Source organism: Monodelphis domestica, chromosome 4, assembly GCF_027887165.1.
Source record: "Monodelphis domestica isolate mMonDom1 chromosome 4, mMonDom1.pri, whole genome shotgun sequence".
Lineage (NCBI taxonomy): Eukaryota > Metazoa > Chordata > Mammalia > Didelphimorphia > Didelphidae > Monodelphis > Monodelphis domestica.
In genome coordinates this window covers 399,991,985-400,019,296 of record NC_077230.1, presented here as the reverse complement: position 1 = coordinate 400,019,296, position 27,312 = coordinate 399,991,985, and the positions used below count along the sequence as shown (strand labels likewise).

Genomic DNA, 27,312 nt, shown 5'->3' with positions numbered 1-27,312 from the left:
ATATTGGCAGAGGATATGCGTGACCCCAGGAGGTGGGGTGACTCACCATAGTTTCCCCTGGGACTAAGTGGAGTAACCCCAATTCGAATGCATGTTTTCTGCTCCCTCTCCAAGGCATTAGTGTTACTATTCTCAGGGTAAACTCTAGGGCTTTCAAGGGATCATTCTTGGCCCAGAAAACTGACTTCCATCTAATCCACCTACAGCCTGGACTGATTAAGAAGCAAAGATAGAACGAGCACTGCCCCAACGGGCCCGCGGGTCCCTTTAAATAATCGATATCATCGGCTTTCTACTGCTCCGGGCTCAGGTACGGGGGTGGGGCCGCTCAGCCTCAGGCGGTCTAACAGGAGCTGGGATGAACCAATGGCGCGGCAGTGCTTCCTCGACCTCTGCTCTCTGATTGGTCATCAAGAGAGAGAAGACGGGGGTGCAGACCTTCAGAGAGCTAGCAGAGCCGAGGCTGACTGACTTTAAAGCGAACCTCGGACGAACCGCTTGTCCTGCCTCCGTTCCGGCCCTGCCCTGCCCAGACCAGACCAGATCAGATCAGTCCTGTCTGGCCCGTCCTGACCGCCACCATGGCCCAGTGAGTATCCGATCCGAGTCGGGCCGCGCTATTCGCAGGCCCGGGAACCCCGGACCCCTCCTCAGCTCCGAGCCCCTGCCCTGCTCCTCTGCGGGGTGTGGGGGACAGCTCCCCACGTGCCCGGGGGTAGGGATGGGGAAGACCTCCTCTTTCCTCTCCCCCTTTCTTCTTTTTCCTCCTCCTCCTCCCCTTTTAATCTTTCCTCCTCTCCCTTTTTCTCTCGTCCCCCTTCCTTCCCTCGCCCTTTCCTATTCCTTCTTATCCTTCCCTTTTTCCTTTATCCCTTCTCGTCCGCCTTTTACAACTCTCTCCACCTCCCCCTTTTCTTCTTCCCCCTTTTTCTTCCCCTCTCCTCCCCCATTCCCCTCTCCCCTGCCAGAAGGATCCCTCCCCTGCTCCTACGCCCCAAGGGGCTGGGGAGCCTGGAGGGGAAAGGGGGGTTGGAAAGGGGCCTTGAAATCAAGATTTTAGCAGACAGTACAGGTGCCCTGACAGCCCCACCCTCACCCCGCCAGCTAGCAATGAGAGACAACTCACAGATCTGAGCAGCCCTTAAGTTTTAGCAAGGACTTTGGGTAGACAGTTATAGCCCCTGGTATTAGAATAGTCCCAAGGACTCAGGCTCTGGGGACCAGGATTTGAAGCTTGGACCCAACACTTCCCCACTTGGGTGACCTTGGGTCAGGAAGCCTCTTAGCTCGACTAAGCCTCAGTTTTCTCATCTTTGAAATGGGGATGATAAGAATCCTTGTAAAACCTTCCTCGCTGGGTAATAACTTCCTAAGCTTTAAAAGCATTGTATCAATAAGGACTCGGCACCATTTTCAGGTGAGGAAACAGACTCTGGTTAAGTGATTTGCCTCAATCACTCTGATAGCAAGGCTTAGAGCTCTGAGGAATGGCAGCACACTCCCTTCTCCTAAGCCTACACAGGCTGAGCCTCCAGAGTTCAGAGCCCTGGCCTAGATAGAGCTGTGTGCACACTCCCTACCCTGCTTGGGCTTACTTACATTTCTTTGGGGAGACAAAGCAAGGACAGATAAAACTTAAAGAAAAAAAGAAAAAAAGACAAAAGCATTATGCTTGCTGAGATTTTCTACCATAGATAACTCAAGTATTTGTTAGTTTTAGGCAACCTTTATTTTTTTTTAAGATTATTTGGTAACAGTGAGACTCTAGGGTGACACTGGGTGATTGGGTTGCTTAAGCAGGGAATACTTTCTCAAAAAAAAGACTTCATTGTGCCTAGTTATAAATAATAACTAGGAAATATATATAATATATATATATAACATGTTTTATATCTATAACATATATAAATAATAAATAACTGGTAAACTAGGAAAACTTTGGGGTGGATATCAGCAAGATGCACCCAGGATATGGGCAGAATTTCATTCTGCATCAGTAGAGAGAATACTCATTCTGTAGATGTCAGGTCCATTGGCATGTCTCTATTCTTAGGGTCCAAAAAATGGGGCGTTCTCAATTGGGAGCTGATTGACTTAGAGTATTTTAATATACTTCTCTCTGCTCTTTTCTCCCCTTTTCCAGAGCTGATATTGCCCTGATTGGACTGGCTGTCATGGGCCAGAACCTAATTTTAAACATGAATGACCATGGCTTTGTGGTAAGTAGGAAAAATAATGCCTTTTTATTCTGGGGGCTGATTGTGTCCATTAGCACAAGATTATCAGATATTTGGATGTTGCAAATGTTATTCTCCATTATATCACGAGTTGCTCCTTGAAACATTTTCATAAAAGAAGGAAAACTACCAGTGCTCCTTAGTAGGAGGAACAGCTCTTTGGAGATAATGAAGAACTTCATTTTTGCTGAATAAGGCCTTCAGAGTTCACACCATGAGCATATTCCTCTATGAGGCTTAGGAGAATGTTGGAAAGACAGAGATAGGGTTGGACTGGGCAGAGCTCTCACTCTAGGCAATCAGAGAGGCCTGAAGGAGCCTGGAAATGTGTCCCAGGTAGCCAAAAAGGAAACGGGCTTCTCTGAGCCAGGATGTTAGAGTTAACTGAATCCTGGACCCTTCTAGCTGTAACTCTGTGAGTCTGGGAATAATACTGTCGCACCCACCTTAGATTCTGAGCCTCGGTCCAATTTCCTCCTTTGCAGGTGTGTGCTTTTAATAGAACGGTCTCCAAAGTCGATGACTTCTTGGCCAATGAGGCAAAGGGGACCAAGGTGGTTGGAGCTCATTCCCTGGAGGAAATGGTGTCCAAACTGAAGAAGCCCCGCCGGATCATCCTGCTCGTCAAGGCCGGCCAGGCTGTGGATGATTTTATTGTGAAACTGGTGAGACTTCTCTCGTCTCTGGTGGCTCTGGGCTGATGGGATCTCCGCTCATTTTCTCTCTTCTGCTCGTACCCCCAGCCTCTTCTCTTCGTTAGTCTGCTGAGATTCTTAGACAGTCCAAAAATGGACAGGGCCTTCCTAGCTAAGCTGTCCCAATGTTGATGAATGCTAATTAAGCTACACCCACACTTCTGGGAGGTATTCCCTAGATATACAATTTGGATGACTCCAAGAAACACCTCATTAACACTAATAATAGTAACATGAGGGCTCTTTTGTGCAAGCTTTATCTGTGACAGACTCAAAGGAGTTAACAGATGTGGTTATTATCTCTTTATGGAACGACTGCACTGCCCACCTTACTTTTTAGACTTAAACTTAAAAGTGATTCTCAGTATTCCCTTAAGTCAGTAATTCTCAAATAATTACCTAATTTATTATTAGTACTAAGAGTATTATTAGTAACAAGAGCCCTCCAGAGGATGCACTTCTAACCCATAAGTTTTGCCATCAGACACTTGCTGGCTGTGTGCCCCTGGGCAAGTCACTTAATGTCTCCTAGCCTCAGTTTCCTCATCTGTAAAATGAGGATAATAATAGCACTTACCTCCCGGGGTTATTGGGAGGATCAAATGAGTTACATATGTAAAGACCTTAATGAAAGCTCCTCAGAAAACATTTATCAGTGTCTCCCATAGGCCAACTCCTATACTAAATTCTGGTATTTGAGGACAAAAATGAAAGCCAACTCTGCTCTCAAAGAGTTTTTATTCTCAAAGAACGAACCTGGATTTGGAGTCAGAGGAGTGGTGGTCATTTAGGGCCTGCCTTGCTATTCAATACTTTAATACTACTGGCCTTGAGCTGGTCACTTCCCTCTGGATCACATACGAGAACTGGAAGGAACAATGGAGATCATCTCAACAAAGCCTTCATTTTATAAATGAAGAAATGGGATCAGTTTGCATTGCAAAAAGTCAGAAAACAAATGCTAAAAATTGTTTCCAAAGGCAACTGGAAAAAAATATAATAAAGTCTTTGGGAGAAAAAAGAAACAGGCCCAAACAGGTACGGTTATGACATGCCCAAGGGCACCTGGGGAGTAAACAAAGGAACAACTTGAATTTGGACCCAGATCCTATGAGTCTAAGCTCACCCTTTTCCTACTTTCCTCTACCTTCTCTGGGCCTTCCCTTTCCTCATCTATCAAAGGAGGACACTGGGCTGTCCCCTCCACTTCTCTCACCAGTGACCAAGGGTACGTAAGCATGCACGATATTTTAGAGGGAAAACATTAGAGTCTCTGCAGTGGGAGATAGTTACTTTGTAAGGCAGTAACAGAAGGAGCTGACAGTCCCTGAAGGTCTACCAGCTATTTTACAGATGTCATACTTGAGGCTCTCAGGAAGCTGGGGTTCAGAGACAGGCCCTCTCTTCACCTCTCCAACCAGAAGGGGCCTGGAGGGGGCAAACTTGGACCAGATTAAAGAAGGCACCGCACACCAGAGCGGCTTTACCTTTTGTTGGTCCTGGTCACCATTGGGAATCCATTGGAACCTGTGGACCCTTTTCAGAAGAATGTTTTAAATGCATAAAACAAAATGCAAATGATTATAAAAGAAACCAATTATATTGAAATATAGTTGTCAAACAATTAAGGTTCTAGACAGAAATAATGAAGTCTGAAGAAGATTATGGAAGGTGATAATTTGGGGCTTGAACGTATTAAAGGGTTTGGTTTTCCTCCTCCAGCTGTTAAAATTCACTACCAGCCTCTATTCTACATCTCAGAGAGGCAGGCTGGAGTTTCCACCCATTCCACCCTCAGCTTAGGGACTGCAGAGACCCCAGGATCTGCAGCTCTTTGGTCAAATGCAGACACTGTGCTAGGCACTGTGGGCTGCCTGAGAGGGCGAAGGGATGGAGGAAAAGAAGACCTGAATTTGCCCCGCAGGCACCTGATACTCTGAGAGGTGCCTGCCTAGTTCAGTCCACGAAGGTCCATCAAGACTCTAGTCAGGCACCTGATACTCTGAGAGGTGCCTGCCTAGAGTTCAGTCCACGAAGGTCCATCAAGACTCTAGTCAGGCACCTGATACTCTGAGAGGTGCCTGCCTAGAGTTCAGTCCACGAAGGTCCATCAAGACTCTAGTCTTCCTTAAGCATCTCATTCCCCTGACGTGTGGACATGCCATGGTGCCTGGACAGGACTTCCCTTGGCTTGAGTGTGCATAGTATGTAGAGGTTAGGAAGGTTCTGCAACCACTAGGAAAGCCCTGCGTGTTCAGGACTCTTCTGAAGTACTGAGTGCCTGGGCAATTGAAATGTGAAAGGCTGGGCACCATTTTGGGTAAGCTATTTGTTGGAAGCCTGGGCCTTAAGTTATGCCAGTCAGTCTGCTCCATTGGTGTTTATCCTCCTTGGGAAGGGGCGAGGAAAAGGACAATGTATATCATTTGGGCTCTTTGCTGGGAGCCCCGTCTACCAGGCTACCAGAGATAGCAGAGGGACTGGGGCATCTTGGTGAGCTTGGCCCGCAAGGGAGGAGAGATCGGGACAATAATTTGGAAGAAGGGACCAAAAACCCTGGGAGAAATCTGAGCTAGAGGGGGACACTCTACTCTGAGCCTCCAGAAACTCTGGAAGTTGGTGAAGTTTATTATTGTTACACTTCCTTCTCCGACCAGCCAAGAGCTTGTGGACACTCTGGCTTCCCCACGCTTGACTTCAGTGCCTCCCCTTCCTGACCCTCAGGTCCAGAGGGGATGGTACCTATTAGCTGGGGACTCAGAGAATAACCTCACTACCTCTGAGTACCCCCTGCCAGAAAAGCCCAGCAGCAGCAGGAGCTTTCATGCCCACTTTGGTGCCAAAGGCATTTCCTTCCCTCCACTTGTGGTGACCACTATTATGGAAGGGCATGTTAGACCAGACCAGCAAGCCTCCAAGGTCCTCCACATCTAACGTTCTGGGGCATTCCCAGTAAACAGAAGAGGCAGCTTCCCTTGCCTTCCCTCTGCCCGATTGTGAGTGGGATAGACCTGGGGGATGTTAGTGACCAGTCCACAGAAGGTTTTGGTTTTTCTGCCTTGGGGTCAGGGGCAGAGAGAGCATGTATTCAAATCCCACAGCTTCCCCCTTGCCCATAAATGAATGACCAGAATTCTGCCTCAAGACCTTTCTTTTGTAACTGTCTAATGCGACACACTTATTTTGTGATCCTGTGTCATGTTGTTCCCCTGTGAGTCTTCTTTCTGCTTGCTGGACCTAGTACAAGATCCATTGGGGGAGTGTCAGATCTACATTTTGGTGTCTCCCTTAGTGCCTACTATTTTGCACATAATAGGTGCTTTAAAAAGGGGGGGGAGCATGAATGAAAGGATGCTAAGATCAATATGTGACTGATAGACAGTGAAGGGAGCACCTCAGCCTCATCTCAGCTTTCACAGGCCTCCAGATGTTAAATCAAAGAGAAATGGGCCCCTAAACCTTGGAGCATCCCTGTGGGCTTCATAGGAACTTAGTTTTAAAATGTCATATTATCTGTGTTTTACTGAATTTTTATTTATTTTGTTAAATATTTCCCAGTTGCTTTTGACTCTGGTTCAGGTCACACTCAGGAGTGTTGTGGGCCTTATGTGTGGCCCATACGTATTTGATGTCTGTTTTAGATCAGCAATGAGAATGCACAGCCTTGTGCTGGCCTGAGAGTTCACAGATTCTGGGCCAGGAATTCTTTTCCTGGGGGCTGTGGATAGATTTCAGGGGATCCGTGAATTGGCTTTTTAAGTTTTAGAAACAAAACTTTTGTTCCTTTCCATCCCACTCCTACACGGCATGTGGTTCCAGTTGGCTTCTCTTGCTTTGACTTTGTAATCAAACTGCCTTGAACAGCTGGGCTCCAGGGGAGCGTGATCTTGGAGGGACCCCTTCCCCAAGGAGCATTCCTGGTCCAGCCTTACCAGCGGGGCAAACCTGGACCTTCTTGGGACTGCACTGTTTTCTCTGGGAGAGGCAGTTCTGACTTGTAAAGCTTTCTTCTTAATGCTCGTGTCTTTGCAGGTGCCCTTGTTGGAAGCCGGGGACATTATCATTGATGGGGGGAATTCAGAATATCGAGACACGACAGTAAGTTCTCCTCTCTCCTTCTGCCCTAAGCCCAAGGTCTGAGAGCAGGACTGAGAATGTTCGGCTCCATTATCCGCTGTGCTCACATCAGACTTGTTGCCTGAGAAGGACCCAACACAACTTAGAATCCCTCAGCCATCTGGTGCAGCACGGATGCCAGCACGGACCATGTTTGGTTATTTGTTGTTTGGATTTCAGGCAATGGCTTTTTTTTTAAGGAAAACAACAACAACCACCTTCTTAATATCCATTCTAAGATAGAAGAGTGACAGGGTTAGACAGTCAGGGCTAAGTGACTTGCCCAATGTCACAAAGCTAGAAAGTGTTTTAGGCTATATTTGAATCCTCCCACCTCCAGGCCTCCTGTTGTGGGCCCTGAACGGTCTAGCTGCCCCTCCAGGAATGATTGAAGAACGACTTTTGGAGTTACTACTTTTACTTTTGTACTTTAGTGTCTTATTTACTTTTTAACTCAATCACATGAAAAAACAAGTTTTAACTTTCATTTTCTTTAAGTCCGAGTCAGTCACTCTTCAAGATGGCAAGCAATCCAATACAGATTTTACATGTGTGATCGTGTAAAATATCTTCCGTAGTAGCCCTTGTAAATGAGAACTGGACCAAAGGGAAGAAAAGTGAAGACGTAGATGAAGTATCTTGGGTCTCGGTCTGCATTTACGGCTCCTCAGTTCTTAGGAGATAGATGGCATTTTTTATCATGAGTCCTGGAGGATTTCCTGGATCTCTGCCTTGCCAAGAATAGCTAACATTCCTCATTCAGTCTTGCTGTTCTGGTTGTGCTCGTTTCACTTTGTTTCAGTCCCCGAACGTCTTTCCAGCCCTTTCTGAAATCGTCCTTCCCAGCATTTCTTACAGCACAAGAATATTCCATCACAATCCCATACCACGACTTGTTCAGCCATTTGCCAATGGATGGGCATCTCCTCCGTTTCTACTTTGGTTGCCGCCACAAAAAGAGCTGCTGGCTCATTCATGTGTTTGCTTTCCTTTTTTTTTTTAAACAGTTTATTGGGGCACCACAACCTCCCCCCGCCCTATATCCCTCTCCCTTGAACGGACTCATATACCAGAAAAATAATGAGACTAAGCAAGTGCTCCAGTGGCTCCTGCAGCCTTGCTGACCCAGTTCCTCACCTCTGCTGAGAGGAGAGGGCTTGATTTGCTCTCTTGTGACCCTGATTCTGAGGCCTCTCCTCCAGCCTCATCTCTTTGGAGACACTCCTAGCAGGCTCCAGGGTGCCGAACAGCAGTTAAGTAGGCTTGAGATCAAAACAGAACCAGCTTTATTTTGCCGGGGCGTCCTGTGGAGCAAAGCTTCCTCTTGGGGCTAGCTAGGAGGCAGCCTCCCCCAGGCCCATTCCAAGGCCTCTCTACTTCATTTTACCATTTCTACATCGTTTCATGGTTCTCAGAGACGGAGTGGGGGCAGTGGGGGCCCTTATGCCTGTCCTCTTCCCTGTTGCTCCCTTGAAGTGTAACAGAGTTCCTTTTCTGTCCCATTCAGAGGCGATGCCAAGACCTCAAGGCCAAGGGCATCTTGTTTGTGGGAAGTGGTGTTAGTGGTGGAGAGGACGGGGCCCGCTATGGGCCATCTCTCATGCCTGGAGGCAACAAAGAAGCGTGGTGAGTACAGGGACCCGGGGCACACAGTAGGTGCTTCCTAAGTCCCAGGCCATGGCTGAGAAGTGAACGAGGGAGAATAAGGAGCTGTGGAGGTGTGTGCCTCGCTCCGGTGCCCTGGGCATGGGAGGTTAAAGGTGTTTGAGACATTCTTCAAGCCTGTTAGTTGCTGCTTTGACATCACGTGGACCTGCTCCCTTTCTCTGCCAAATTCATATTCCCTCCCTAAAAGATGGTAAAGCTGAAAATAACCTAAAAAGATCCAACCCTCCCATCTCCACACTAGAGTATCAACCCACGATGGCCTGCCTGTTAACTGGCCTGGGGAATGGGCCCTGCCTGCTTAGCTGCCTTCTTTGGTATACAGCCCCTACATCTGAAGCCCATACAGTGGGAGAAATTGGACATGGGGGCAACTGGCTGTCTCAGTGGATTGAGAGCCAGGCCCAGAAACAGCTGTGTGACCCTGGGCAAGTCACTTAACCCCCTTTGCTTAGCCCTTACCACTTTTCTGCCTTAGAACCAATACACAGTATTGATTCCAAGATGGAAGGTGAGGGTTTAAAAAAAGGAAGAAAGAAACTGGAAGGGTTTTGTTGCATCACATGTAATTGCCAGAAGAAAGAGATATGGCAGGTTGGTCTTGAAAGAAGTAGGGATTATTCCTAGGACACGGGCATCCCACTGCACAGGAATGCCAGTCCCCCCCTCCCCCAGCCTTGCTCCACTCCCAAAGAGGCCTCCTGTCTCCTTTCCTTTCTGTTTGAGCACTCTGGACCTCTGCAAATGCAGGCTCAGAGCTGCTCATTTCCAAGAGCATTCCTGGATTTCCTCCTGCCTCCCACTCCAATCTGCAGCTGTCCTGCTATCGCCTCGCCTTGCCTCCTGGACTGTCAAATAACCAAAAAAGCAAGTGGCCAGGGCTCGTTCATGGCCCCAGCCCGCCCCCAGCACAGGACTTGTCCCATTACAGCGACTCAGGATACGTTTGTCAAAAGCATGAATGAATGATTGGTTCTGGACAACTAAAGGGGAGGGGGGGCGGCTGGTGGCAGCGGGAGGTCCAGGATAAGCCTAAAAAGGACAATGTGAGTGTCATGGACTTTGGAAGAAGGTGGAGGGAGAAAGGGAAGGGGGGAGTCAAAACTGACAGTTACAAATGATTTAATTATATATGAAAATTAGTCTGAGGGAAAACATCACCACTGAGACTCCAGAAAAAAGAGACAGCCAGATACAGGAAGCCAGACGGAACAGAGGAAGAGGAAGAAATAGCAAAGGAAGGATCCTTGTGAGGGAGCTAGAGCCAGGTAACCTTGTTGTCTTTTGAGAGTTTGATTCCCAATGGTGCAGGAGGAGCTCATCCCAAGCTGGCCCAGGGTTAGGGAAAGTTTGTTCTCCCCTTGACCTGCTTTGGCTTTTGTTTAAATCTGGGGAGGCCCTTTAGGAGGCCAAAATCAAGAGGGGGCAAGGACAGCTTTTCAGAACTGTCCAGCCAGAGGGAGAGATGGAGGGAGGGAAGAGATCCTCGTGGGGCTCAAACAGTGCTGCGGGGGAGATATTCCCAAACTCTTATGGGAGAGTCACCGAAACTCAGAAATGGAGCACCTTTTGTGCTTACTGTTCCTCTCCTGCCAGGCCTTATGTTTCACTTACACCAGGTCCATCTTGCCCTGGCCAGGATCCATTTTCATTTTTGTCTCTGCATCTCTAGTACCCACCTGTGACCTTTGCATACAGTAGGAGCTTAACAAATGTTCACTTCATGATCACAGGACTTTCCTCAGCAGTGGCCTAACGGAGGCCCCAAGTAGCCCTCTATTAACAACTGGTAGACTAATGGATTAAAAATATCTAGTTGTCTCCAAATTGTGCCCAACTGGAGAGAGGAGAAAAACAAAGGGGTAGCCATCTACATTTTTCTCCTTTGAATAACATGTATCTATCTCCTCCTCAAAAAAATTGTCATTAAGGGAGAGTTCTCTGGGAGGGAGAGGAATGAGGGAGGAAAATTGGGTGATAAAAACAAAATATTGATAAAAAAATTAATATGTATATATGTCCACATGTATTACTCATGTACATCATCCCTCTGTACACACACACACACATCCACACGTCCTGACTTTTTGCACAGTTGAGCCAGGCCTTGCCCTTTTCCCAGATTTCCGTTGCTGCATTCTTATTCAGATTAAAACAGGCCTCAGCTTCAGCCTTAAAGGAGTTCAGCTGGGCCACCCCGAAGAGGGCTTTCAACTATGAGTTGAAAATCAAAAGGACTTTGATTTACTTTTGCATTCCCAAAAGCCAGGTGAGAGGAAGGAGCTGGCAGGTCTGCTGAGGGTCTTGTAAATTCTTCTGCTGATCTCAGTCATAGCTTGTTCTTTAAATTATTACTTCAGTTCCTTTCACAGTTTTTTAATGTTTTGTTACCTTGTGTTTCCCTCACTTACATTTCATAATGTATCATTCTCCAACCGTTTACATGACATTCCCTGTCCGTAGGCCCCTGCCAGGACGAGGCTTGGCTCTTCTGAATCCAGGCTTTGGGTTCTTTCTGTTTACACTGTTGCAGCCTCGGTGTGTAGCGTTTATCGATGGCTCGGGCTGCTCCCAAGCCGCCCTCTTGGCTCCACTCCCTGCTCATTTCACTTTGTATCGGTTCATGTGTCTCTGTTCTTCCCTGAATTCTTCCTAGTCCTCGTGTCTTAGGGCACGTACTCATACTTACGTGGCAGCTCCTGGGGTTACAAAGACAAAAATGAAGCAGGCTGGTACCCTCACAGAGCTGGAGAGATGGCATGTCTAGAGAGAAGTAGATCTGAAAAATGAAGTAAATATGGGGGGGTGCTAACCACCGGAGGGCGTTTCTTCCATTGAGAAGGGCTGATTCTTGGGGCCAGCTGCTTCCACCAGGTCTCTTGCCTTTAGTTTTTAAAGCGATGCTCTCGCCTGTTTGGGGCTGTCCTTTTGATAACTTCTGTCTCTGTGGTCCCTGAGAGCTGAAAAGGAGAACTGCCACTTTTTGGTTTGTGGGGTTATCCTAGAAATTATTCCCTAAAGGAGGGATCTTCTCTCTTCATTTGGAAGGAAGAGAGCTTATTCTTGGGACCGTGGAGTGTAGGGTGGAAATTTTGGCCCCCCTTTTCTTCCTGGCTACTGAGCTGACTTGTGTTCCTTTCCACAGGCCACACATCAAGACCATCTTCCAAAGCATCGCCGCCAAAGTGGGCACTGGGGAACCTTGCTGTGATTGGGCAAGTACTGGGTTGTGTCCTTACAGCTGGGGCAGGGGGCAGCGATAGACCAGCTGGGGCCATTCCTGGGGCTGGCAAGTTATCTGAGACCAAGGAATCATCTCTGGAGTCACACCCCACCTATGGATAATCTCAGGAGAAAGAAAGAGGTGGAACAAGTCGCTGCTATCTAGACTGTCTTTGGGCTTTGTTTGTTGGGGAGAAGATGAAGAAGCCTCACCTCCTAGACGTCAGACTTTACAATTAAGGAGCGGGCTCCAGGCAGGATTCCAGGACCTCATGATAGAACTGGAGGGACCCTTAGAAACCATCCGCAGTTGGCTTTCCCAAGGGTCACCCAGCTTGTCAGGGTAGAGTCAGCCTTTGGATTCCACTTCCAGCTTTCTTTTCTCCCAAACCAGACTTAGAGGATTTAGAGCTCATATAAGCCCAGGAAGACGGAGGCCGAAGTTCCAGGGTAGCAAACGAGCAGAGCCAGGAATTTTTCCACAGCTCTCGGGTGCTTCTCTGGGTGGCTGTTAGAATGTGTCTTAACCTCCCTCCAAGGTCCTACTCCATGTTCTAGAATAGAAGGCTGGCTGGGTCCCAGCGAGCTCTCGTGCTTCGTGATGAAATCTGTGCCTGCCCAGGTTAGAGGGCAGCCCGCCTGCACCCGGCCCTTCTGGGTGATCTCCCTTGTCTCATCCCCTTACAAGTCTGCCCTGACAGTTAACCAATGAGCAGCCCTTGTGCTAAGCAAAATAGTCAGGGGAAGTCTGCAAGTTGATAGGACGCAGATAAGAAGTCTTGAGTCATTCTCCTGGAAACCTTTGCCCTGGGCAGTGGGCCACTTCAGGGAGAGGCGAGCTAGGATACTTTCTCCTGGGGTAGGCCTGGGACAGTGCAAGAGCAGAACCAGAGAAGCTCCCACATCACACGCCTGTTCAAATCATTGTGATCAGAGAGGTGGAGCTGGAAGGGACCTCAGACATGTTACAGATGGAGAAACTGAGTCCTGAAGCCACAGAAAGGTTGGGAAATGGTACAAAGATCACTAGCTCTAGAGTAAGAATAATAAGGGCAAGGACTTACATTTTTAAGGTGTACAAAGCACTTTGTAGATATCTCTTGTGGTCCTCACACCCCTGGGAACAGGGTGCTATGATGACTCATTTTATAGATGAGGAAACTGAGGCAGACAGAATTTAAATAATTTGCCCAGGGTCACCAAGCTAGGAAGTATCTGAGGCTGAATTTGAACTGAGACCCTCCTGCTCCAGGCCTGTATTCTCCTCACCAAACCCCCCAAGCTGTTCAGAACCCAGTTCTGTTGGCTGTATGGGGGTCCCCTCAGTCCCTTAGCCTCTCTGGGCCACAGATTCCCCACCTGTGAAGTGACAGGGTTCAACTCGACCTCTCAGGTCCCTTCCCGCTTGCAAACTGTGATCTTAAGGGACTTTCTTGGTCACACAAGTACTACGTGGCAGTGCAGAATTTGAACCTAGCCCCAACCTCACAGGGCTCTTCCCACAGTTAAAAGAATATGCAGTCTCTAACCGCGTTAGCATGTACTAAATACAAGAGATTCCCTCATCTTTGACTCACGGAAAAGCCCTTCTGCCCCAGGAGGAGGCAGCTCTGGGGAAACGAGGGCCTTCGGTGTCAGCTCTCAAAGCATTCCCGGGAGGTCCCGGCGGTCCTAAATGCTGATGGTCTGCTTGCAGGGCCTCGAGTCAGAAGAGCTACTACTGCCGTCTGGCCGGCTTCAGCTCTGCTGAGAGGGCAGGGCCTTTGAGACGGCCTTCGGGGAGGGCCGAGGCCTGCCTCTCAGCCTCCTGCTTCTGTCCTCCGCAGGTGGGAGAGGAGGGCGCTGGTCACTTCGTCAAGATGGTGCACAATGGGATAGAATACGGGGACATGCAGCTGATCTGCGAAGCCTACCACCTGATGAAAGACATCCTGGGCATGGAGCACAGCGACATGGCCACAGTGAGTCTGGCCGGGAGGTGCCCGGGAGTGTCTGCCTCCCCCCTTCCTCCCTGCCTCCCCCCTCCCCGCCTCCCTCCCCCCCTCCCTGCTTCCCTCCCCCCTCCCTGCTTCCCCCCTCCCCTGCCTCCCCTCCCCCCTCCGCGCTCTCATTTTCTCCCCCCAAATCACAAACTGCAGGCCGTGGTCAGCGCTGGCTCTCCGTCCTGGCCCAGAAGCGAGGGACCAGGAAGTCAGAGGGAGCCGTGCTGTCCGCTGTGCTCACTCTTGACTCTTGGATTGATTTTTCTTTCTTATCGTGAGAGGTTTCTCTCGGTGGAGGGGCTGGAAAAGAAGATCCGTCAGCCTGCTTTGTCTGTTCATTCTCATTCTCTCTCCTGTTTGTATCTGGTTTGTGCTCGTGATTCTGCTGGGGGGACCTTCCTTTGCTACTGAAAACTGGCAGCCCCTTTGCTTTCGTTCTCTTTTAAACTCTGCACGTTCTGTCTTAGTAACAAGACTAAAGACAGGACAAGAACTAGGCAGATGAGGGTAAGGGATTCGTCCAGGGTCACCCAGGGATCCCCTGACTTGAACCCAGGACCCCCAGCTCCTGCTGGTGCTCGTGCTATCCAGGCACCCCAGGAAGCATCTGCCTTATCCTCTCCAGAAGTTGCCTGGGGCATGAGGAGACCGTGTCCCTGCCTCCAAGGCGGGCTCTCCTCCCTTCCACCTGCTCTGCTCAGGATCTGTCCTGCTTTATGCACGGTGTCTCTCCCATCCCCGTGTGGCCCCCGCGAGGCCACTCCTCCATACCTCCTTGGCCACGACGCTTCTCCGACTCCTAAATGAAGAACATTTGTGCAGGGCTCTCAGGCTATGCCATTCCATCCCTAGGACAGTTGTGTAGTCGGCCTCTGCATCCCGTCCCCACTACACGGGTGGGGACAGAGTAAGGCTCAGAGAGGTCAGCCAGCCTGCCCGGGGTCACACAGCTGAGACGGGTCCAATGTAGGATTTGAAACCGGGTCTGCCTCGACTCCCAGATCTCGATCCCTTCTGCTCCTCGTGTCCGGGATCCTTGTTCTGGGTTTCTGTTCCATTCTTCAGGGTATTCTTTTCTTACTTTGCGTCATTCAGGTTCTTGCAGGTGTGTCTTCCCCCTCCCACCTTGTCCCCTGACTGGGAAGCCTCTGGCAGGGCACCCAGTAGGACTTTAGAGGGAAATGGGGTCAGGAGCAGCGAGGCCAGCCAGCGAACTCGTGTCGCGCTCCTCCCCTCACGTTCAGCCTTTCACTTCCTCCTGCGTCCCGTGCGTAGGTGTTTGAAGAGTGGAACAAGACGGAGCTGGACTCTTTCCTGATCGAAATCACCGCCAACATCCTCAAGTTCCGAGACCCCGACGGCCAGCACCTCCTGCCCAAGATCAGGGACAGCGCCGGCCAGAAGGGCACCGGGAAGTGGACGGCCATCTCGGCGCTGGAGTACGGGGTCCCCGTCACCCTCATCGGTGAGGCCCCGAGCAGGCTAGAGAGGCCCTGGCTTCCGAGCTGTTGGCTAGCTTCTCGGCGCCTCCCTTGCTGCCTGGAAAACCGAGAAGCTGGGCGGGAGGCTCTCCAAAGGCCCCCCAGCTCGAAGTCTAGACCCGGACGGTCTTCCTCCCGTTGGGTCTCGACCCGTGCTTGCTTGCCTTGATGGCACAGAAGGGTGGCGCTGGGTGTTTGCCCGGCCGTGATGGCAGGGCCCCCAGGCAGGCCGAAGCTCTGCTGTGCGCTGGGCAGCGGGGGTACCGGAAAAGGCCCGGCGCACATCCAGGGCTCAGCTACCAAATACAACGGGGTGGGGATGGGTCCCCTGCAAGGGGAAGGCGCTGGCAGCCGGGGGTGCTGCAGGGTGCTGATAGCCAAACAGAGGCTCTTGTAGTGGATCCGGAGGTAATGGGAGCCCCCGATGGCTGTATAGGGGAGGAGGGGACCTGGCCAGACCCACTTCAGGAAGATCTGGATTCCGATGGGTGGAGGAGGATAAAATGGGGCCGAGGTGGAGGCAGAGGATCAGGTAGAAGGTAAAGGGAGGAGAGCAGCTTTAGGCCTTTCCACCTCATTGCCAGAGACGCATCTGAGCCCAGCCGACCACGCTAAGGCGTGGGTGAGCACCCATATTCCCCCTTTACAAATTAAGGCTTTTTCGGTTCTCAGCATCTACCAAGTTCTCCCTCCTGCCAGCAAAAGGATCAAGTCTGACTTTTCTCCTCCCTCCCCTCCCCTCCCTTCTTTGTGTTTTCCTATTGAATCATGCCCCCACCCTGTTCCCACCCTGCACAGAGGGCAGCTGCCTGCTTCAGCCAGAGCCAGGGGACTCCCCAGGGGGTGCCATGGGGGCACCCGGGGGTGTGGCGGCAAGCTCTGCCCATCCCTGCTTTGAATGCCCAGGCAGCTCTGATCCCGCCCCATGCGGGCGGGCGAGAAGCACACCCAGCCTCGCTCCAGGCTGCTTTTGCTCCCCAAAGCCATGGGGAAGTGAAGGCTTCCCCGGCCCTTACGTAACCGAGGGTGCGGCCGGGCCTCCTTGCGCCAGGTGCCTTACACATCTCCCCACAAATGCCAAGTCATCGTGCCTCAGCAGCGGCGGGGCTCTGGGCGGGGGGTGCTCCTCTGTCCCGCCGCTAAATGCCTGTTTGTTCAGGGATGATGAGTCGATCCCGGCTCGGTCGCTGTCCCCACACGCGACCTTTCCTCTTCCACTTCCCCTCCGTCTCTTCCATACCTAAACCTTTCTCCCTGGCCTACTCCTTTCCTGGGGGGCGGGGGAAGCACAGGGAACATTGCATATATAATTAGATTTCTTTAATGGGTTGATTTCTCCCCCCACCCTTTTTTTTTTAAGTATTGGCCCTATGGAAGGAAAAAGTATTCAGGAGGAAATGTAGGCGATGAAAAAAGATATCTAATTTTTTATTTTTGTAAGAAAGCGGGGAGATGAGGATTCCTTGACTTCCTTCAAGGCTCAGGTCCAAGGCCTTCCTGGTCACCAGTGATTTCTCCCTCCACTAATTATTGAGTCATCTCCTTGACGGCAGCCCCTGTTCTCTCTTTGTATCTCCAGGGTCTAGGAGAGAGTCCCAGGGCCAAAAGCTTAATCTTATTCTCCCCATAACTGCCCTTCGGATTTTCCATTGATCTCCACCGATAATACCCATACTTAGTTTAGAGGATGGAATCTGTTTCCTTGTCAGAGATTAACCATCCTCATCTCTGATCTGGGTGGAAGCCTGCCTTCTCCCCCTGGTGGCTCCCCGTGCCCATCCCTGCCCCGTGGACCCTCTCTGACTCCAAGGCTGGGGGGTTCAATGTCTTCCCCTTGCTTCACTCTGTAGGAGAAGCCGTCTTTGCCCGATGCCTGTCCTCTTTAAAGGATGAGCGGATCCAAGCCAGCAAGAAGTTGGCGGGCCCCCCGAAGGCTAAGTTTGGGGGTGACAAGAAGTCCTTCCTGGAGGACATTCGAAAGGTGGGTCAGAGGAGGATGGGTAGTTCTTTATCCTGTATAGGCCTAGACGGTGGGGCAGGAAGCCCGGGAGGCCAAGCTGAAGAGAAGGCCTTGTTTCGTCTAGATGCCCTGAGTTATGCTCTATATTTTTCCTGTCCTTGACAGAATGGCTGTCATGCTGAGACTAGGACTGCAGGACTTTAGGGGCGGGGGGAGAGCCTTGGTTTCTTCTGGCCCCTTCATTTTATCGAGGAGGAGCCTGAGGCCCCAAGATGTGGTGCCAGAGGCAGGATCCAGCCCACGTCTCCTGGCCCCCAGGAACTGTGCTAGAGCCATCCCCTGGGCAATCATAGAATGTTAGAACCAGAAGGCCCTGGTACAGGGGAGAGGACACCGGGCCTGCCACTCGTAGGAGGACCCTTGGTCTGTAAGATGGGGCAAGTAGATCATCTCTCAGATCCCTTCCATCATCTCTGGTGGGATTGTCTCTGAAATCAGAAGGAATCACAGAAGTCCCGGGATCTCCAAAGAGGCCATCTTGCCTGGGTGCACCCTGCAGGCCCAACTCTGCTTTTGGAGCCCAGCCTGATTTCTGTATTCTTCCTCAGGCCCTCTATGCCTCCAAGATCATCTCTTACACCCAAGGATTTATGCTCTTGGGTCAGGCAGCCAAAGAGTTCGGCTGGACACTCAATTATGGTGGAATTGCCCTGATGTGGAGGGGCGGCTGCATCATCCGCAGGTGAGAGGATGCCCTGAGCGTCCTGACGTTGGGCCCACGCGTGGAGCAGCTCTTCTCCCCGTCTGAGATTGGGCTGTCCCCACTCTTTGAGGGTGTTCGTGTGGATGCGGCTTTGAGGCCTGCTCCTTAGAGCAGCCTCACCCAGCCCCTGCAGGGCATGGATGCCAGTCCTGCAGAAGCCGTGGAACCCTGGGGCCCTTCTGAGAAACTGGGTTTTTCCCCTGTCCTAAAAGGCTTTTTTGAAATAGCTACAAATATTTCTCATTTCCAGTCTTGGCCACAAGATGAGAAATAAGGAAATTGGCCCTCCTCCGGGGTGTGAGAGCTGAGGAGCTCCACGTGTGAATGGGGCATGCACCAGCAGATGGGGCAGGCGGCCAGTCATTTGGCTTTGCCTGGCTGCCACCCTTTGTGCTGAGGGAGGATTCTTTGGGAGACATGCACGTGTGTGTGTGAGATGGCGGGGATGCAAAAAGACCACGAATCCAACTTAAAAAGGAACTGGGGAGGGATGGAGGAAGGCAGGAGGGAAGCAGTACTAGAGAGAGGTTTGAGAGTCCTGGCTAAATCCACCCCCAGAGGAATTCTTGGTCCTTTGGGGTTAGATTGTGGCTGCATGAATGGACGGTCTCCCAGTTTCCCTGTGGCTCGTGGTGGCTCTGAGAATGGGCACAGAACGTCACTTGTCAGCTCCTCTGGGGTCTCCTGTGCCCCCTGCTCTGGAGAGACAGGAAATGGGATTTCACACGTCCCTGGTGTTGGGCCCTGATTTCACCACCTGTGGGCAAACCTGCTCCCTCCCCTCGTTTCTCAGTGCGTTCCTGGGGAAGATCAAAGATGCCTTTGACCGGAACCCCCAGCTCCAGAACCTGCTCCTGGATGACTTCTTTAAGACTGCGGTGCAGAACTGCCAGGTACGAGTGTGCCAGCCAAAGGTCCTGGGGGACTCGTGCCCCGCAGGCGTGCTCTGGGGGCCTCCAGGCAGGGTTCCCAGATTTCTCATCTATTTGCTTCATCCTTCATTTCTAGGAGTCGTGGCGGCGGGTGATCAGCGCTGGAGTGCTGGCAGGCATCCCCATGCCCTGCTTCACCACGGCTCTTTCCTTCTACGACGGGTACAGGCACGAGATGCTCCCTGCCAACCTGATCCAGGTACATCCTTGGGGCCTGCAGCAGCCTGGCTGCGCAAACTGAGCCTGGGCGGGGTCGGGTGTGTGTGTGTGTCCGCCAACACGCTCAGCGTACTTTTGCTTTCTAGGCTCAGAGGGATTACTTCGGGGCTCACACCTATGAACTCCTGACCAAGCCAGGACACTTTATCCACACCAACTGGACAGGCCACGGGGGCAACGTGTCCTCCTCTTCCTACAATGCCTAATGAGACTTCTGCTTAGACCTTCGACATTCCTGCCACCCCCTTGGCTTACACTGCATTCGTTTCCTGCCCGGGGCCCTCCAAATCAGTTACTGTAAGAGCCTTCCCTGCGGGGAGGACTAGAGTCCGTACCGTGACTTTCCTGCCCTCTGCCCTTGCTTTTGAAGATTGTCTAGAAACTGATCATGTGAATGGTGGCTCTGAGCAGTGGCCCACTCTGCCCCGGAAGCAGGACCGATCGAGGCAGCCGCCGGCGTCCGAGAGGGTGGTAGCACCTCCATCATGGTTGGGAAGGCTCTGGTAGAATCTGACCAAACTAGAACCTTTGTCTTAGGCAAAAAGCTGTTCTTTTACCTTTTAATAAAAACTCCATTCTATTTATAGTTTTGTCTCCAGCCTCTTGAGGACTCTCATTTTTTCTATTATTATGCAAAACACACTTCCTGGTGGGTCCTTGTAAGAGCTCACTGGTAGGGAACCAAAACTCAAATAAAACCATCACACACTGATGTGAAAGACGACTCCCACAGCTCTTCCTCTGGAGGCGGAGAGCTTTCTCCATCCGCTCTTTCAGGGTTGTCTCGGATCTTTGCATCGCTGAAGGTAGCCCCGTTTTCACAGTTGATCATCCCGTATTGGTCTTACTGTGTACCATGTTCTGGTTCTGCTTATTTCACTCTGCATCAGTTCCGGCAGATCTTCCCAGCTTTTTCTGGAACCATCCTGCTCCTCATTTCCCACAGCACAATAGTTTTCCATTCCCAACGTGTGCCACAATTCGTTTTGCCCTAATGGAGGGACACCCCTCAGTTTCCAGGTCTTTGCCACCACAAAAAAGAGCCGCTATGCATATTTTTGTACAAGTAGGTCCTTTCCCCTTTTTATCATCTTACGGGCCCAGGCATGGCATGACTGGATCAAGGGGTGTGCGCAGATTTATAGCCCTTTGGACATTGTACCGAATTGCCCTAAATTCTCTCATCTTAGGACCGTCAAGCCCTAGAACCTTGGAGAAAATGTGCCGAAAATGTATCACCAATGCAAAACACTCTGAGCTAAATAGATTTATTGAGGGGGGCCAAACTCCCAAGAAAGCCGGACCCTGGCCCAGATCAAGTCCAAAGACCCCGAGCCTCAGGAGATGGCCTTTTTCTGTACATAGTAATCTGGTGACATCCTGTCCTAAAAGACAGTGAATACAGAATTTTTCCCATGGATAGATTGTGCAAGTGCTGAATGAGGCAGAAAGTGTATGTAAATAAGCCCTGTGGGTGGTGACTTTACATCTATTATTATTACTGACCTTTTCAGGAAAGGGTCAGGATCTAATGCTTTTTCTGCTGACAGCTAGGAGTCAGCAGTTAGATGGATGAATGTACGACTGACGTTCTCACCCTGAGATACATTCTCTCGTCCCCTCTCTCAGCCCAGCGTCAGGAGCCCCGAAATCGAGCTGGAGACCTTCATCAGCGCCCCCAGACCAACTCTCTCTTTACAGAGGAGGAAACAGAACCAGAAAGATGAAATAATTTGCCCGAGATCACACAGATAGTCATTGACAAGTGGCAGGTCTTGAATTGGGGTTTTCTGAGCCCAAATTCAAAGGTTTTTTTGCCAATCAAGATCCACTGACTTTCCTCATCTTTTCTGGGTCTTCCTGGGGAAGATCATGGGAGTCCCTTGTTCCTCCCACCCAGACAGCGGATGGTTCCCTAGTCTGGGACTTAGATCATTGCTTGCAACCCCTGATTGGGCCTCGGTTTTTCTTACATTGAACTCAATTTTCTCCTTTTAATTTGGTTGGGACTTTTCTCCTCTTAAAAAAAATTACATTGCAACAAGAGATCTTTCCGTAGACTTGGACCAAGGCGTTCCCTTCCCTTGCTTCCCAATTATTTTTAAACTACCTTCTGACCTAATAACAACTCAAGACAGAAGGGCAAGGGCTAGCAGAGTTAAGTGACTTACCCAGGGTCACACAACTAGGAAGCATCTGAGGCCAGATTTGAACCCAGGTGCTCTATCCACTGTGCCACCCACCTAACTGCCTCTGACCCTTGCTTTTGGCCATCTCCTCCCTGACCCAGTTCAGAGCCAATCCCCCCAGCTTTGGTGCCCACAAGAATCCGAGTCAGGCTTCCTCCTATGATTCCCACCCACGTGTGGGTACCATGGCAAAGGGATTGGTCCTTGGAGGCAGGGAGCCAATGTGGGAGACTCGGGAGAGCCAGCCTGCAGGCAGAGAGGCCCCTGAGATGTGTCCTAACAAGTGAGCATGGCCATCCCATGACCCGACCTTCACTCTGGGGAGAGGACGGGTGGAGGAGTCCATGACGTGGCCTCAGCCCCAGCGCCACAGCCTTGGAGCTCCCTTCCTGCTCGCCATCTTTGAGCCCCGCCTCACACTGTTCCCCGAGCATAGTGACTCGAGAGGCTGGAGGCACAGCAGAGGGAGTCCCTCGGATCAGAGAGACCTGGTCATTGGTTTTGTAGCATTTCAATCCATAAGTTGTGTCCAACTCTTCTTGACCCCATTTGGAGTTTTCTTTGTAAAAATGTGGAGTGGTTTGCCATTTCCTTCTCCAGCTTCTTTTACAGACAAGGAAACTGAGGCAAACCAATTGCATCTGAATCTTTGTGACTCCATTTGGGGTTTTCTTTGTAAAAATGTGGAGTAGTTTGTCCTCTTACAGACAAGGAAACTGAGGCAAACCAATTGCATCTGAATCTTCATGACCCCATCTGGGGTTTTCTTGGCAGAGATACTGGAGTGATTGGCCATTTCCTTCTCTCACTCATAGATAAGGAAATGGAGGCCAACAGGCTGGAGTGACTTGCCCAGGATCACAATTAGTGTCTGAATTCAGGTGAACTGAAGTCGGGCACTTGCCACTAGCTTCCCATAATTGATATTTTGCTTGCCTTCTTAGGGGTGGGGGAGAGAAGGAGAGAATTTGAAACTCAAAACTTCAAAAGAAAATACTATTTCAATAAATAAATAATAAAAATTTTAAAACAGCCACAAAAGGAAAGACCTGCGTTCAAATCCTACCTCTTGAACTATACTGTGTGATCCTGAGGAGTACATCAAGTCTCTAAAACTCTTAAGTTGCTGCAGATAAAATTGCCGCCCTGGTTCATCATGGGAAGTTTCTACCATGGGAAAATAAAACCCTTCACTTAGGAAGGAAAGACGCCCCAGAGGCTAAGTAATCCAACTTCCTCGTCTTACAGAGGAGGAAACTAAGGCCCAGGAAAGAGAAGTGACTTCTCCAAAGTCATACGTTCCAGGTATACAGCTAGTAAGTTCCAGAGCCAGTCTGAGTGCAAATCTAACATTACACTACATTAGGTAGTACAGGGGATAGAGTGCCAGGGCTGGAGGCTGGAGGTCCTGGGTTCAAATTTGACCTCAGACACTTCTTAGCTGTGTGACCCTGGGCAAGACACTTAACCCCAATTGCCCAGTTCTTGCCCTTCTGTCTTAGAGTTGTCAGTAGGGCAGAAGGTAAGAGTTTAAAAAAAAAACTGCTCGGAGGTTCTCTCATAGGTGATGCAAGCTCAGGCAGGTGTGGATAAGCAGGAGAGGCCTGGGGGGAAGGAGGTGGAGCAGCAGCCTGGCAACAGCCAGAGAACCAGGCTGATCCAGCGTGAAGGCCTCGGGGTGACCTCCTGAAGGAAAGTGGACATTGTCACCCATCGGTCACTCAGAAAGGCTAGTGTGGCTGGAGCGCTGGCCTCAGAGCCAGGAAGAACTCTGACCCTGACAAAGGCACTTAGATCCTCTGTGCCCACTTTTTAAATTGATTTACTTATTTATTTATTTTAAACCCTCACCTTCCATCTTGGAGTCAATACTGGGTATTGGCTCCTAGGCAGAAGAGCTGTAAGGGCTAGGTAATGGGGGTCAAGTGACTTGCCCAGGGTGACAAAACTAGGAAATGTCTGAGTCCAAATTTTAACCCAGGACCTCCCCTGTACCCACTTTTAAATTTTATTTACTTATTTGTTTTTAAACTTTACCTTCTGTCTTAGAATCAATACTGTGTATTGGTTCCAAGGCAGAAGAGCAGGAAGGGCTAGACAATGGGGGTTACACAGCTGGGAAGTGTCTGAGGCCAGATTAGAACCCAAGACCCACTTAAAAAAAAAAAAAGATAATTTTTAGCTCTACTTTTCTCCAGCTGCGTAGAGAAACAATTTTTAACATTCATATTCTGACATTTTGTGATTCAAATTCATGCTTATCTTCCTCCCTTTTCCTCTCCTGAAGCAGCAAATTATACAGGTGCCATCAGGCAGTACACAGCCACGTGTTCACCATGTTGTGAAAGAAGACCCATGGCGAGTATTGGGGAAGAACTCATGGGGGAAGCCTTCGGGAAATGGAACTCTAAGACTTGGAGGCGGCACGAGGAGGTGTCCATCGATTGGGGAATGGCTGAACAAAACATGGTCTCCAGTGGTGATGGGATACTGTTGTGCTGTCAGGAAAGATGAGCAGAAGGAGCTTGGAAAAGCCTGGGAAGATCTGCAGGAACTGATGCAGAGTGAAATACGCAGAACCGAGAACGCTACCCACCTCCAGAGAAAGAACTGTTGGAGTCATCTTTCACGTCCGTGTATTGATGATTTTCTGTTGGGGTTTTGGTTCTTATGTCTGGGTGTGCTCTTGCTTCACTGACCAATATGGAAGTAGATTCTGTGTGATAATAAAAAAATTAATTTAAAATTATTTTATATTTTTATTCATTAATATTTTTAATTTTAATATGAATTAATATTTTATTTGTAGTTAAAAATTTTTTTAAATAAAGACTTAGAAGTTGCAGAGGAGGTGCCCATCTGAGTTGTCGGAGGGAGTTTCCTCACTGGAGAGCTCCCTAAATCCAATGAAAAAACAAAACAAAACAGAAACAACTTTTCAAAGCCCATCTACTAAATTCCACTGAGTCATCTCTCTCCTTCCACCACCATCTTAAGCTGTCTCAAGGCTGGTTTGAAAATCCGGTTCAACGGCTGGTAACCATCGGGAATGGAGAGAGGCCTAATGAAATCTATATTATTGGAAGGAGCCCCCAAACAAAGGAAATCAGCCTCTTGACAGACATTCATAATGCACCTTTTGCACCCGTTGCTGGGGATACAAAGATAAAACCATCCCCCCTCCCCTGAGCCAATTCTGTTGACCTTTGAAGGCTCTTCCAATTCTGTTTATTAAAACTTAACAGAGGGACGGCTAGGTTGCTCAGTGGATAGAGCACCAGGCTGGGAGTCAGGAGCACCTGGGTTCAAATGTGACCCCAGACACTTCCTAGCTGTATGGGCAAGCCATTAACCCCATTTGCCAAGCCCCTATCGCTCTTTTGCCTTGGAACCAATATTTAGTATAAATTCCAAGAGAGAAAGTAAGGGTGTTGGGTTGTTGTTGTTGTTTTTTTAATGGAATTGAGAGAGATTTAACAAAATGAATAACAGAGCAGGGGAAGCTGGGTAGCTCAGTGGATTGAGAGCCAGGTCTAGAGATGAGAGGTCCTGGGTTCAAATCTGACCTCAGACACTTCTCAGCTGTGTGACCCTGGGCAAGTCACTTGACCCCCATTGCCTAACCCTTCCACTCTTCTGCCTTGGAACCAATACACAGTATTGACTCCAAGACAGAAGGTCAGGGTTTAAAAAAAAAAAGAATAACAGAGTAAAAAAGATTCATTTTCATGAGTTCATATCCAGCCTCAGATACTGCTTAGTTTAATGACCCTGAACAAGTCACTTAACCCCCATTGCTTAGTCCTTACCACATCTTCTGCCTGGGAATCAATATTTAGTATCAATTCTAAAACAGAAGACCTTTTTTTTTTTTAAAGAAAGAAAGCTTATTTAAAGCTTATTACATCAAAAGTTTCAGTGCAGTTTAAAGTTCATTTTTTAAAAAACCCTCATTTATGGCTTAGAATTAATATTGTATTGATTCTAAGGCAGAAGAGTGCTAAGGGCTAGGCAATGGGGGTGAAGTGACTTGCCCAGGGTCACACAGCTGAGAAGTGTCTGAGGCCAGATTTGAACCCAGGACCTCCCAACTCTAGGCCTGGCTCAATCCACTGAGCTACCTAGTTGTCCCCTTAAAGTTCATTAAAGGAAAATGTTGGGGGGTTTTGGTTTTATAAGATTATTCTCTTACAAAAATGAATAATATATGAATATGTTTTGCGTGATATGTGTATAACCCAGACTGAATTGCTTGTCAGCTCTGGAAGCAGGGAGGGAGATCATTTGGATCCTATAACTTTGGAAAACTTATATGGAAATGTGTTATTCCACATAATTGGTTTAAAATTTTTAATTTAATCAAAAAAATAAAGTTTGTTACAGCTTAAAATTGAACTGAGGGGACAGTTCTGAGGGATTTATGAGAAAGAACACTATCCACATCCAGAGGAAGAACCGTGGGAGCGGAAACACAGAAGAAAGACAACTGCCTGATCACATGGGTCGATGGGGATGTGATTGGGAATGGAGACTCTAAACAATCACCCTGGTGCAAATATCAACAATATGGAAATGGATCTTGATCAATGACACGTCAAACCCAGTGGAATTCCTCATTGGCTACAGGAGAGGGGGAGGGAGGAGGGGAGGGAAAGAACATGAATCACGTAACCATGGCAAAAATATTCTAAATTAATCAATTAAATAAAATTAAAAAGAAAAATGTGGAACTGAGGTTTGGGCGACACACAGACAGCATCAATAGAGACAGAAAATATACAAAATAAACATGAGCTAGTTTGGGGAAGGAGGGCAGGAGCGGCTGACGAGGAGGGGATGGACAGGGTAGAAAAGACTTCAGGTGATGCTTGAGTGAGTCTTAGACAAGGAAATCTAAGAGAAGGGAGTACATCTTATACAAAGGCAGGGAGGTGGGAGATGGAGGAGTCTGTGGAGTGTGAGGAATAGCAAATAGGCCAGCTTGGGCTGGATCAGTGAGCTCAGGAAGGAGAGTAATGTCTAATGCACCTGGAAAGTTAGGTTGGGTTCGAGTCATGAAGAGCTTTAAAGGCCAAGTGGAGAATTTTCTGTTTTATTGGAGTCAAGAAGGAACCACTAGAGCTTCTTAAACAGGAGAATGGGAGAGCTGGACCTTAATGGTGGCATGGAGCTGTGGGAAAAGCTCCCTGGTCACAGAGGCTGGGGATTCAAATCCCACCTCTGCTGTTTACAGTCTGTGTGACAGTGGGCAAGTTACTTGATTTCCCTGGACCTCAGGTTCCTCATCAGCAACATGGAGTTGTTGGACCAGATGATATTTGAAGGCTCTTCCATTTCTTGATCAATGGCTGGTGTTTTAGGAATTTGGCATTGGCCAAGATGATTTCTTCTCTCCTAATTATCTTATGTAGGATTCAAATATTCAAGGTTTAGAGCAGGAAGGAGCCTCAGAGGTCCAACTTCATTTAATAGACAAGACCCCAACAAGTGATATATTGGAAGCCAGCAGCAGCAGCAGAGGGAGAATTTGAACCCATGTCCTTGGACTCCAGACTTGGTCCTCATTCTATTATACCAAGATGGTGGGCAGGATGAGGATGCCCTCACCTCTTTCCTCTTTTTACTATACCAAGATAGAGGGCAGGGTGAGGAAGCCCTCCTGCCTTACTTCAAAATTCTGGTACCATAGTCCCTGACCCTGAGTGGTAGGATTTCTACTAAACATTAGAAACCCAGATTGTTGTTAAGTGTTTTGGTTGCATCCAACTCTTCATGCTCCTATTTGTGGTCTTCCTGGTAATAACACTGAAGTGAGTTGTCATTTCCTTTTCCAGCTCATTTTATAGATGAG

General features: G+C 49.2%; 1 protein-coding gene across 1 annotated transcript; it reads left to right on the top strand.

The window, feature by feature from the left end:
• The first annotated feature begins 341 nt into the window (after window positions 1–341).
• Window positions 342–19,858, top strand: PGD (phosphogluconate dehydrogenase). The gene is made up of 13 exons (XM_007491596.3): window positions 342–589; window positions 2,144–2,219; window positions 2,723–2,902; window positions 6,965–7,030; window positions 8,556–8,674; window positions 11,859–11,928; window positions 13,762–13,896; window positions 15,193–15,382; window positions 17,249–17,379; window positions 17,967–18,100; window positions 18,915–19,014; window positions 19,130–19,252; window positions 19,359–19,858. The coding sequence occupies exons 1-13, from the start codon at window positions 582–584 to the stop codon at window positions 19,476–19,478; spliced, it is 1,452 nt and encodes a 483-aa protein (XP_007491658.2). The 5' UTR covers window positions 342–581; the 3' UTR covers window positions 19,479–19,858.
• Window positions 19,859–27,312: the final 7,454 nt, after the last annotated feature.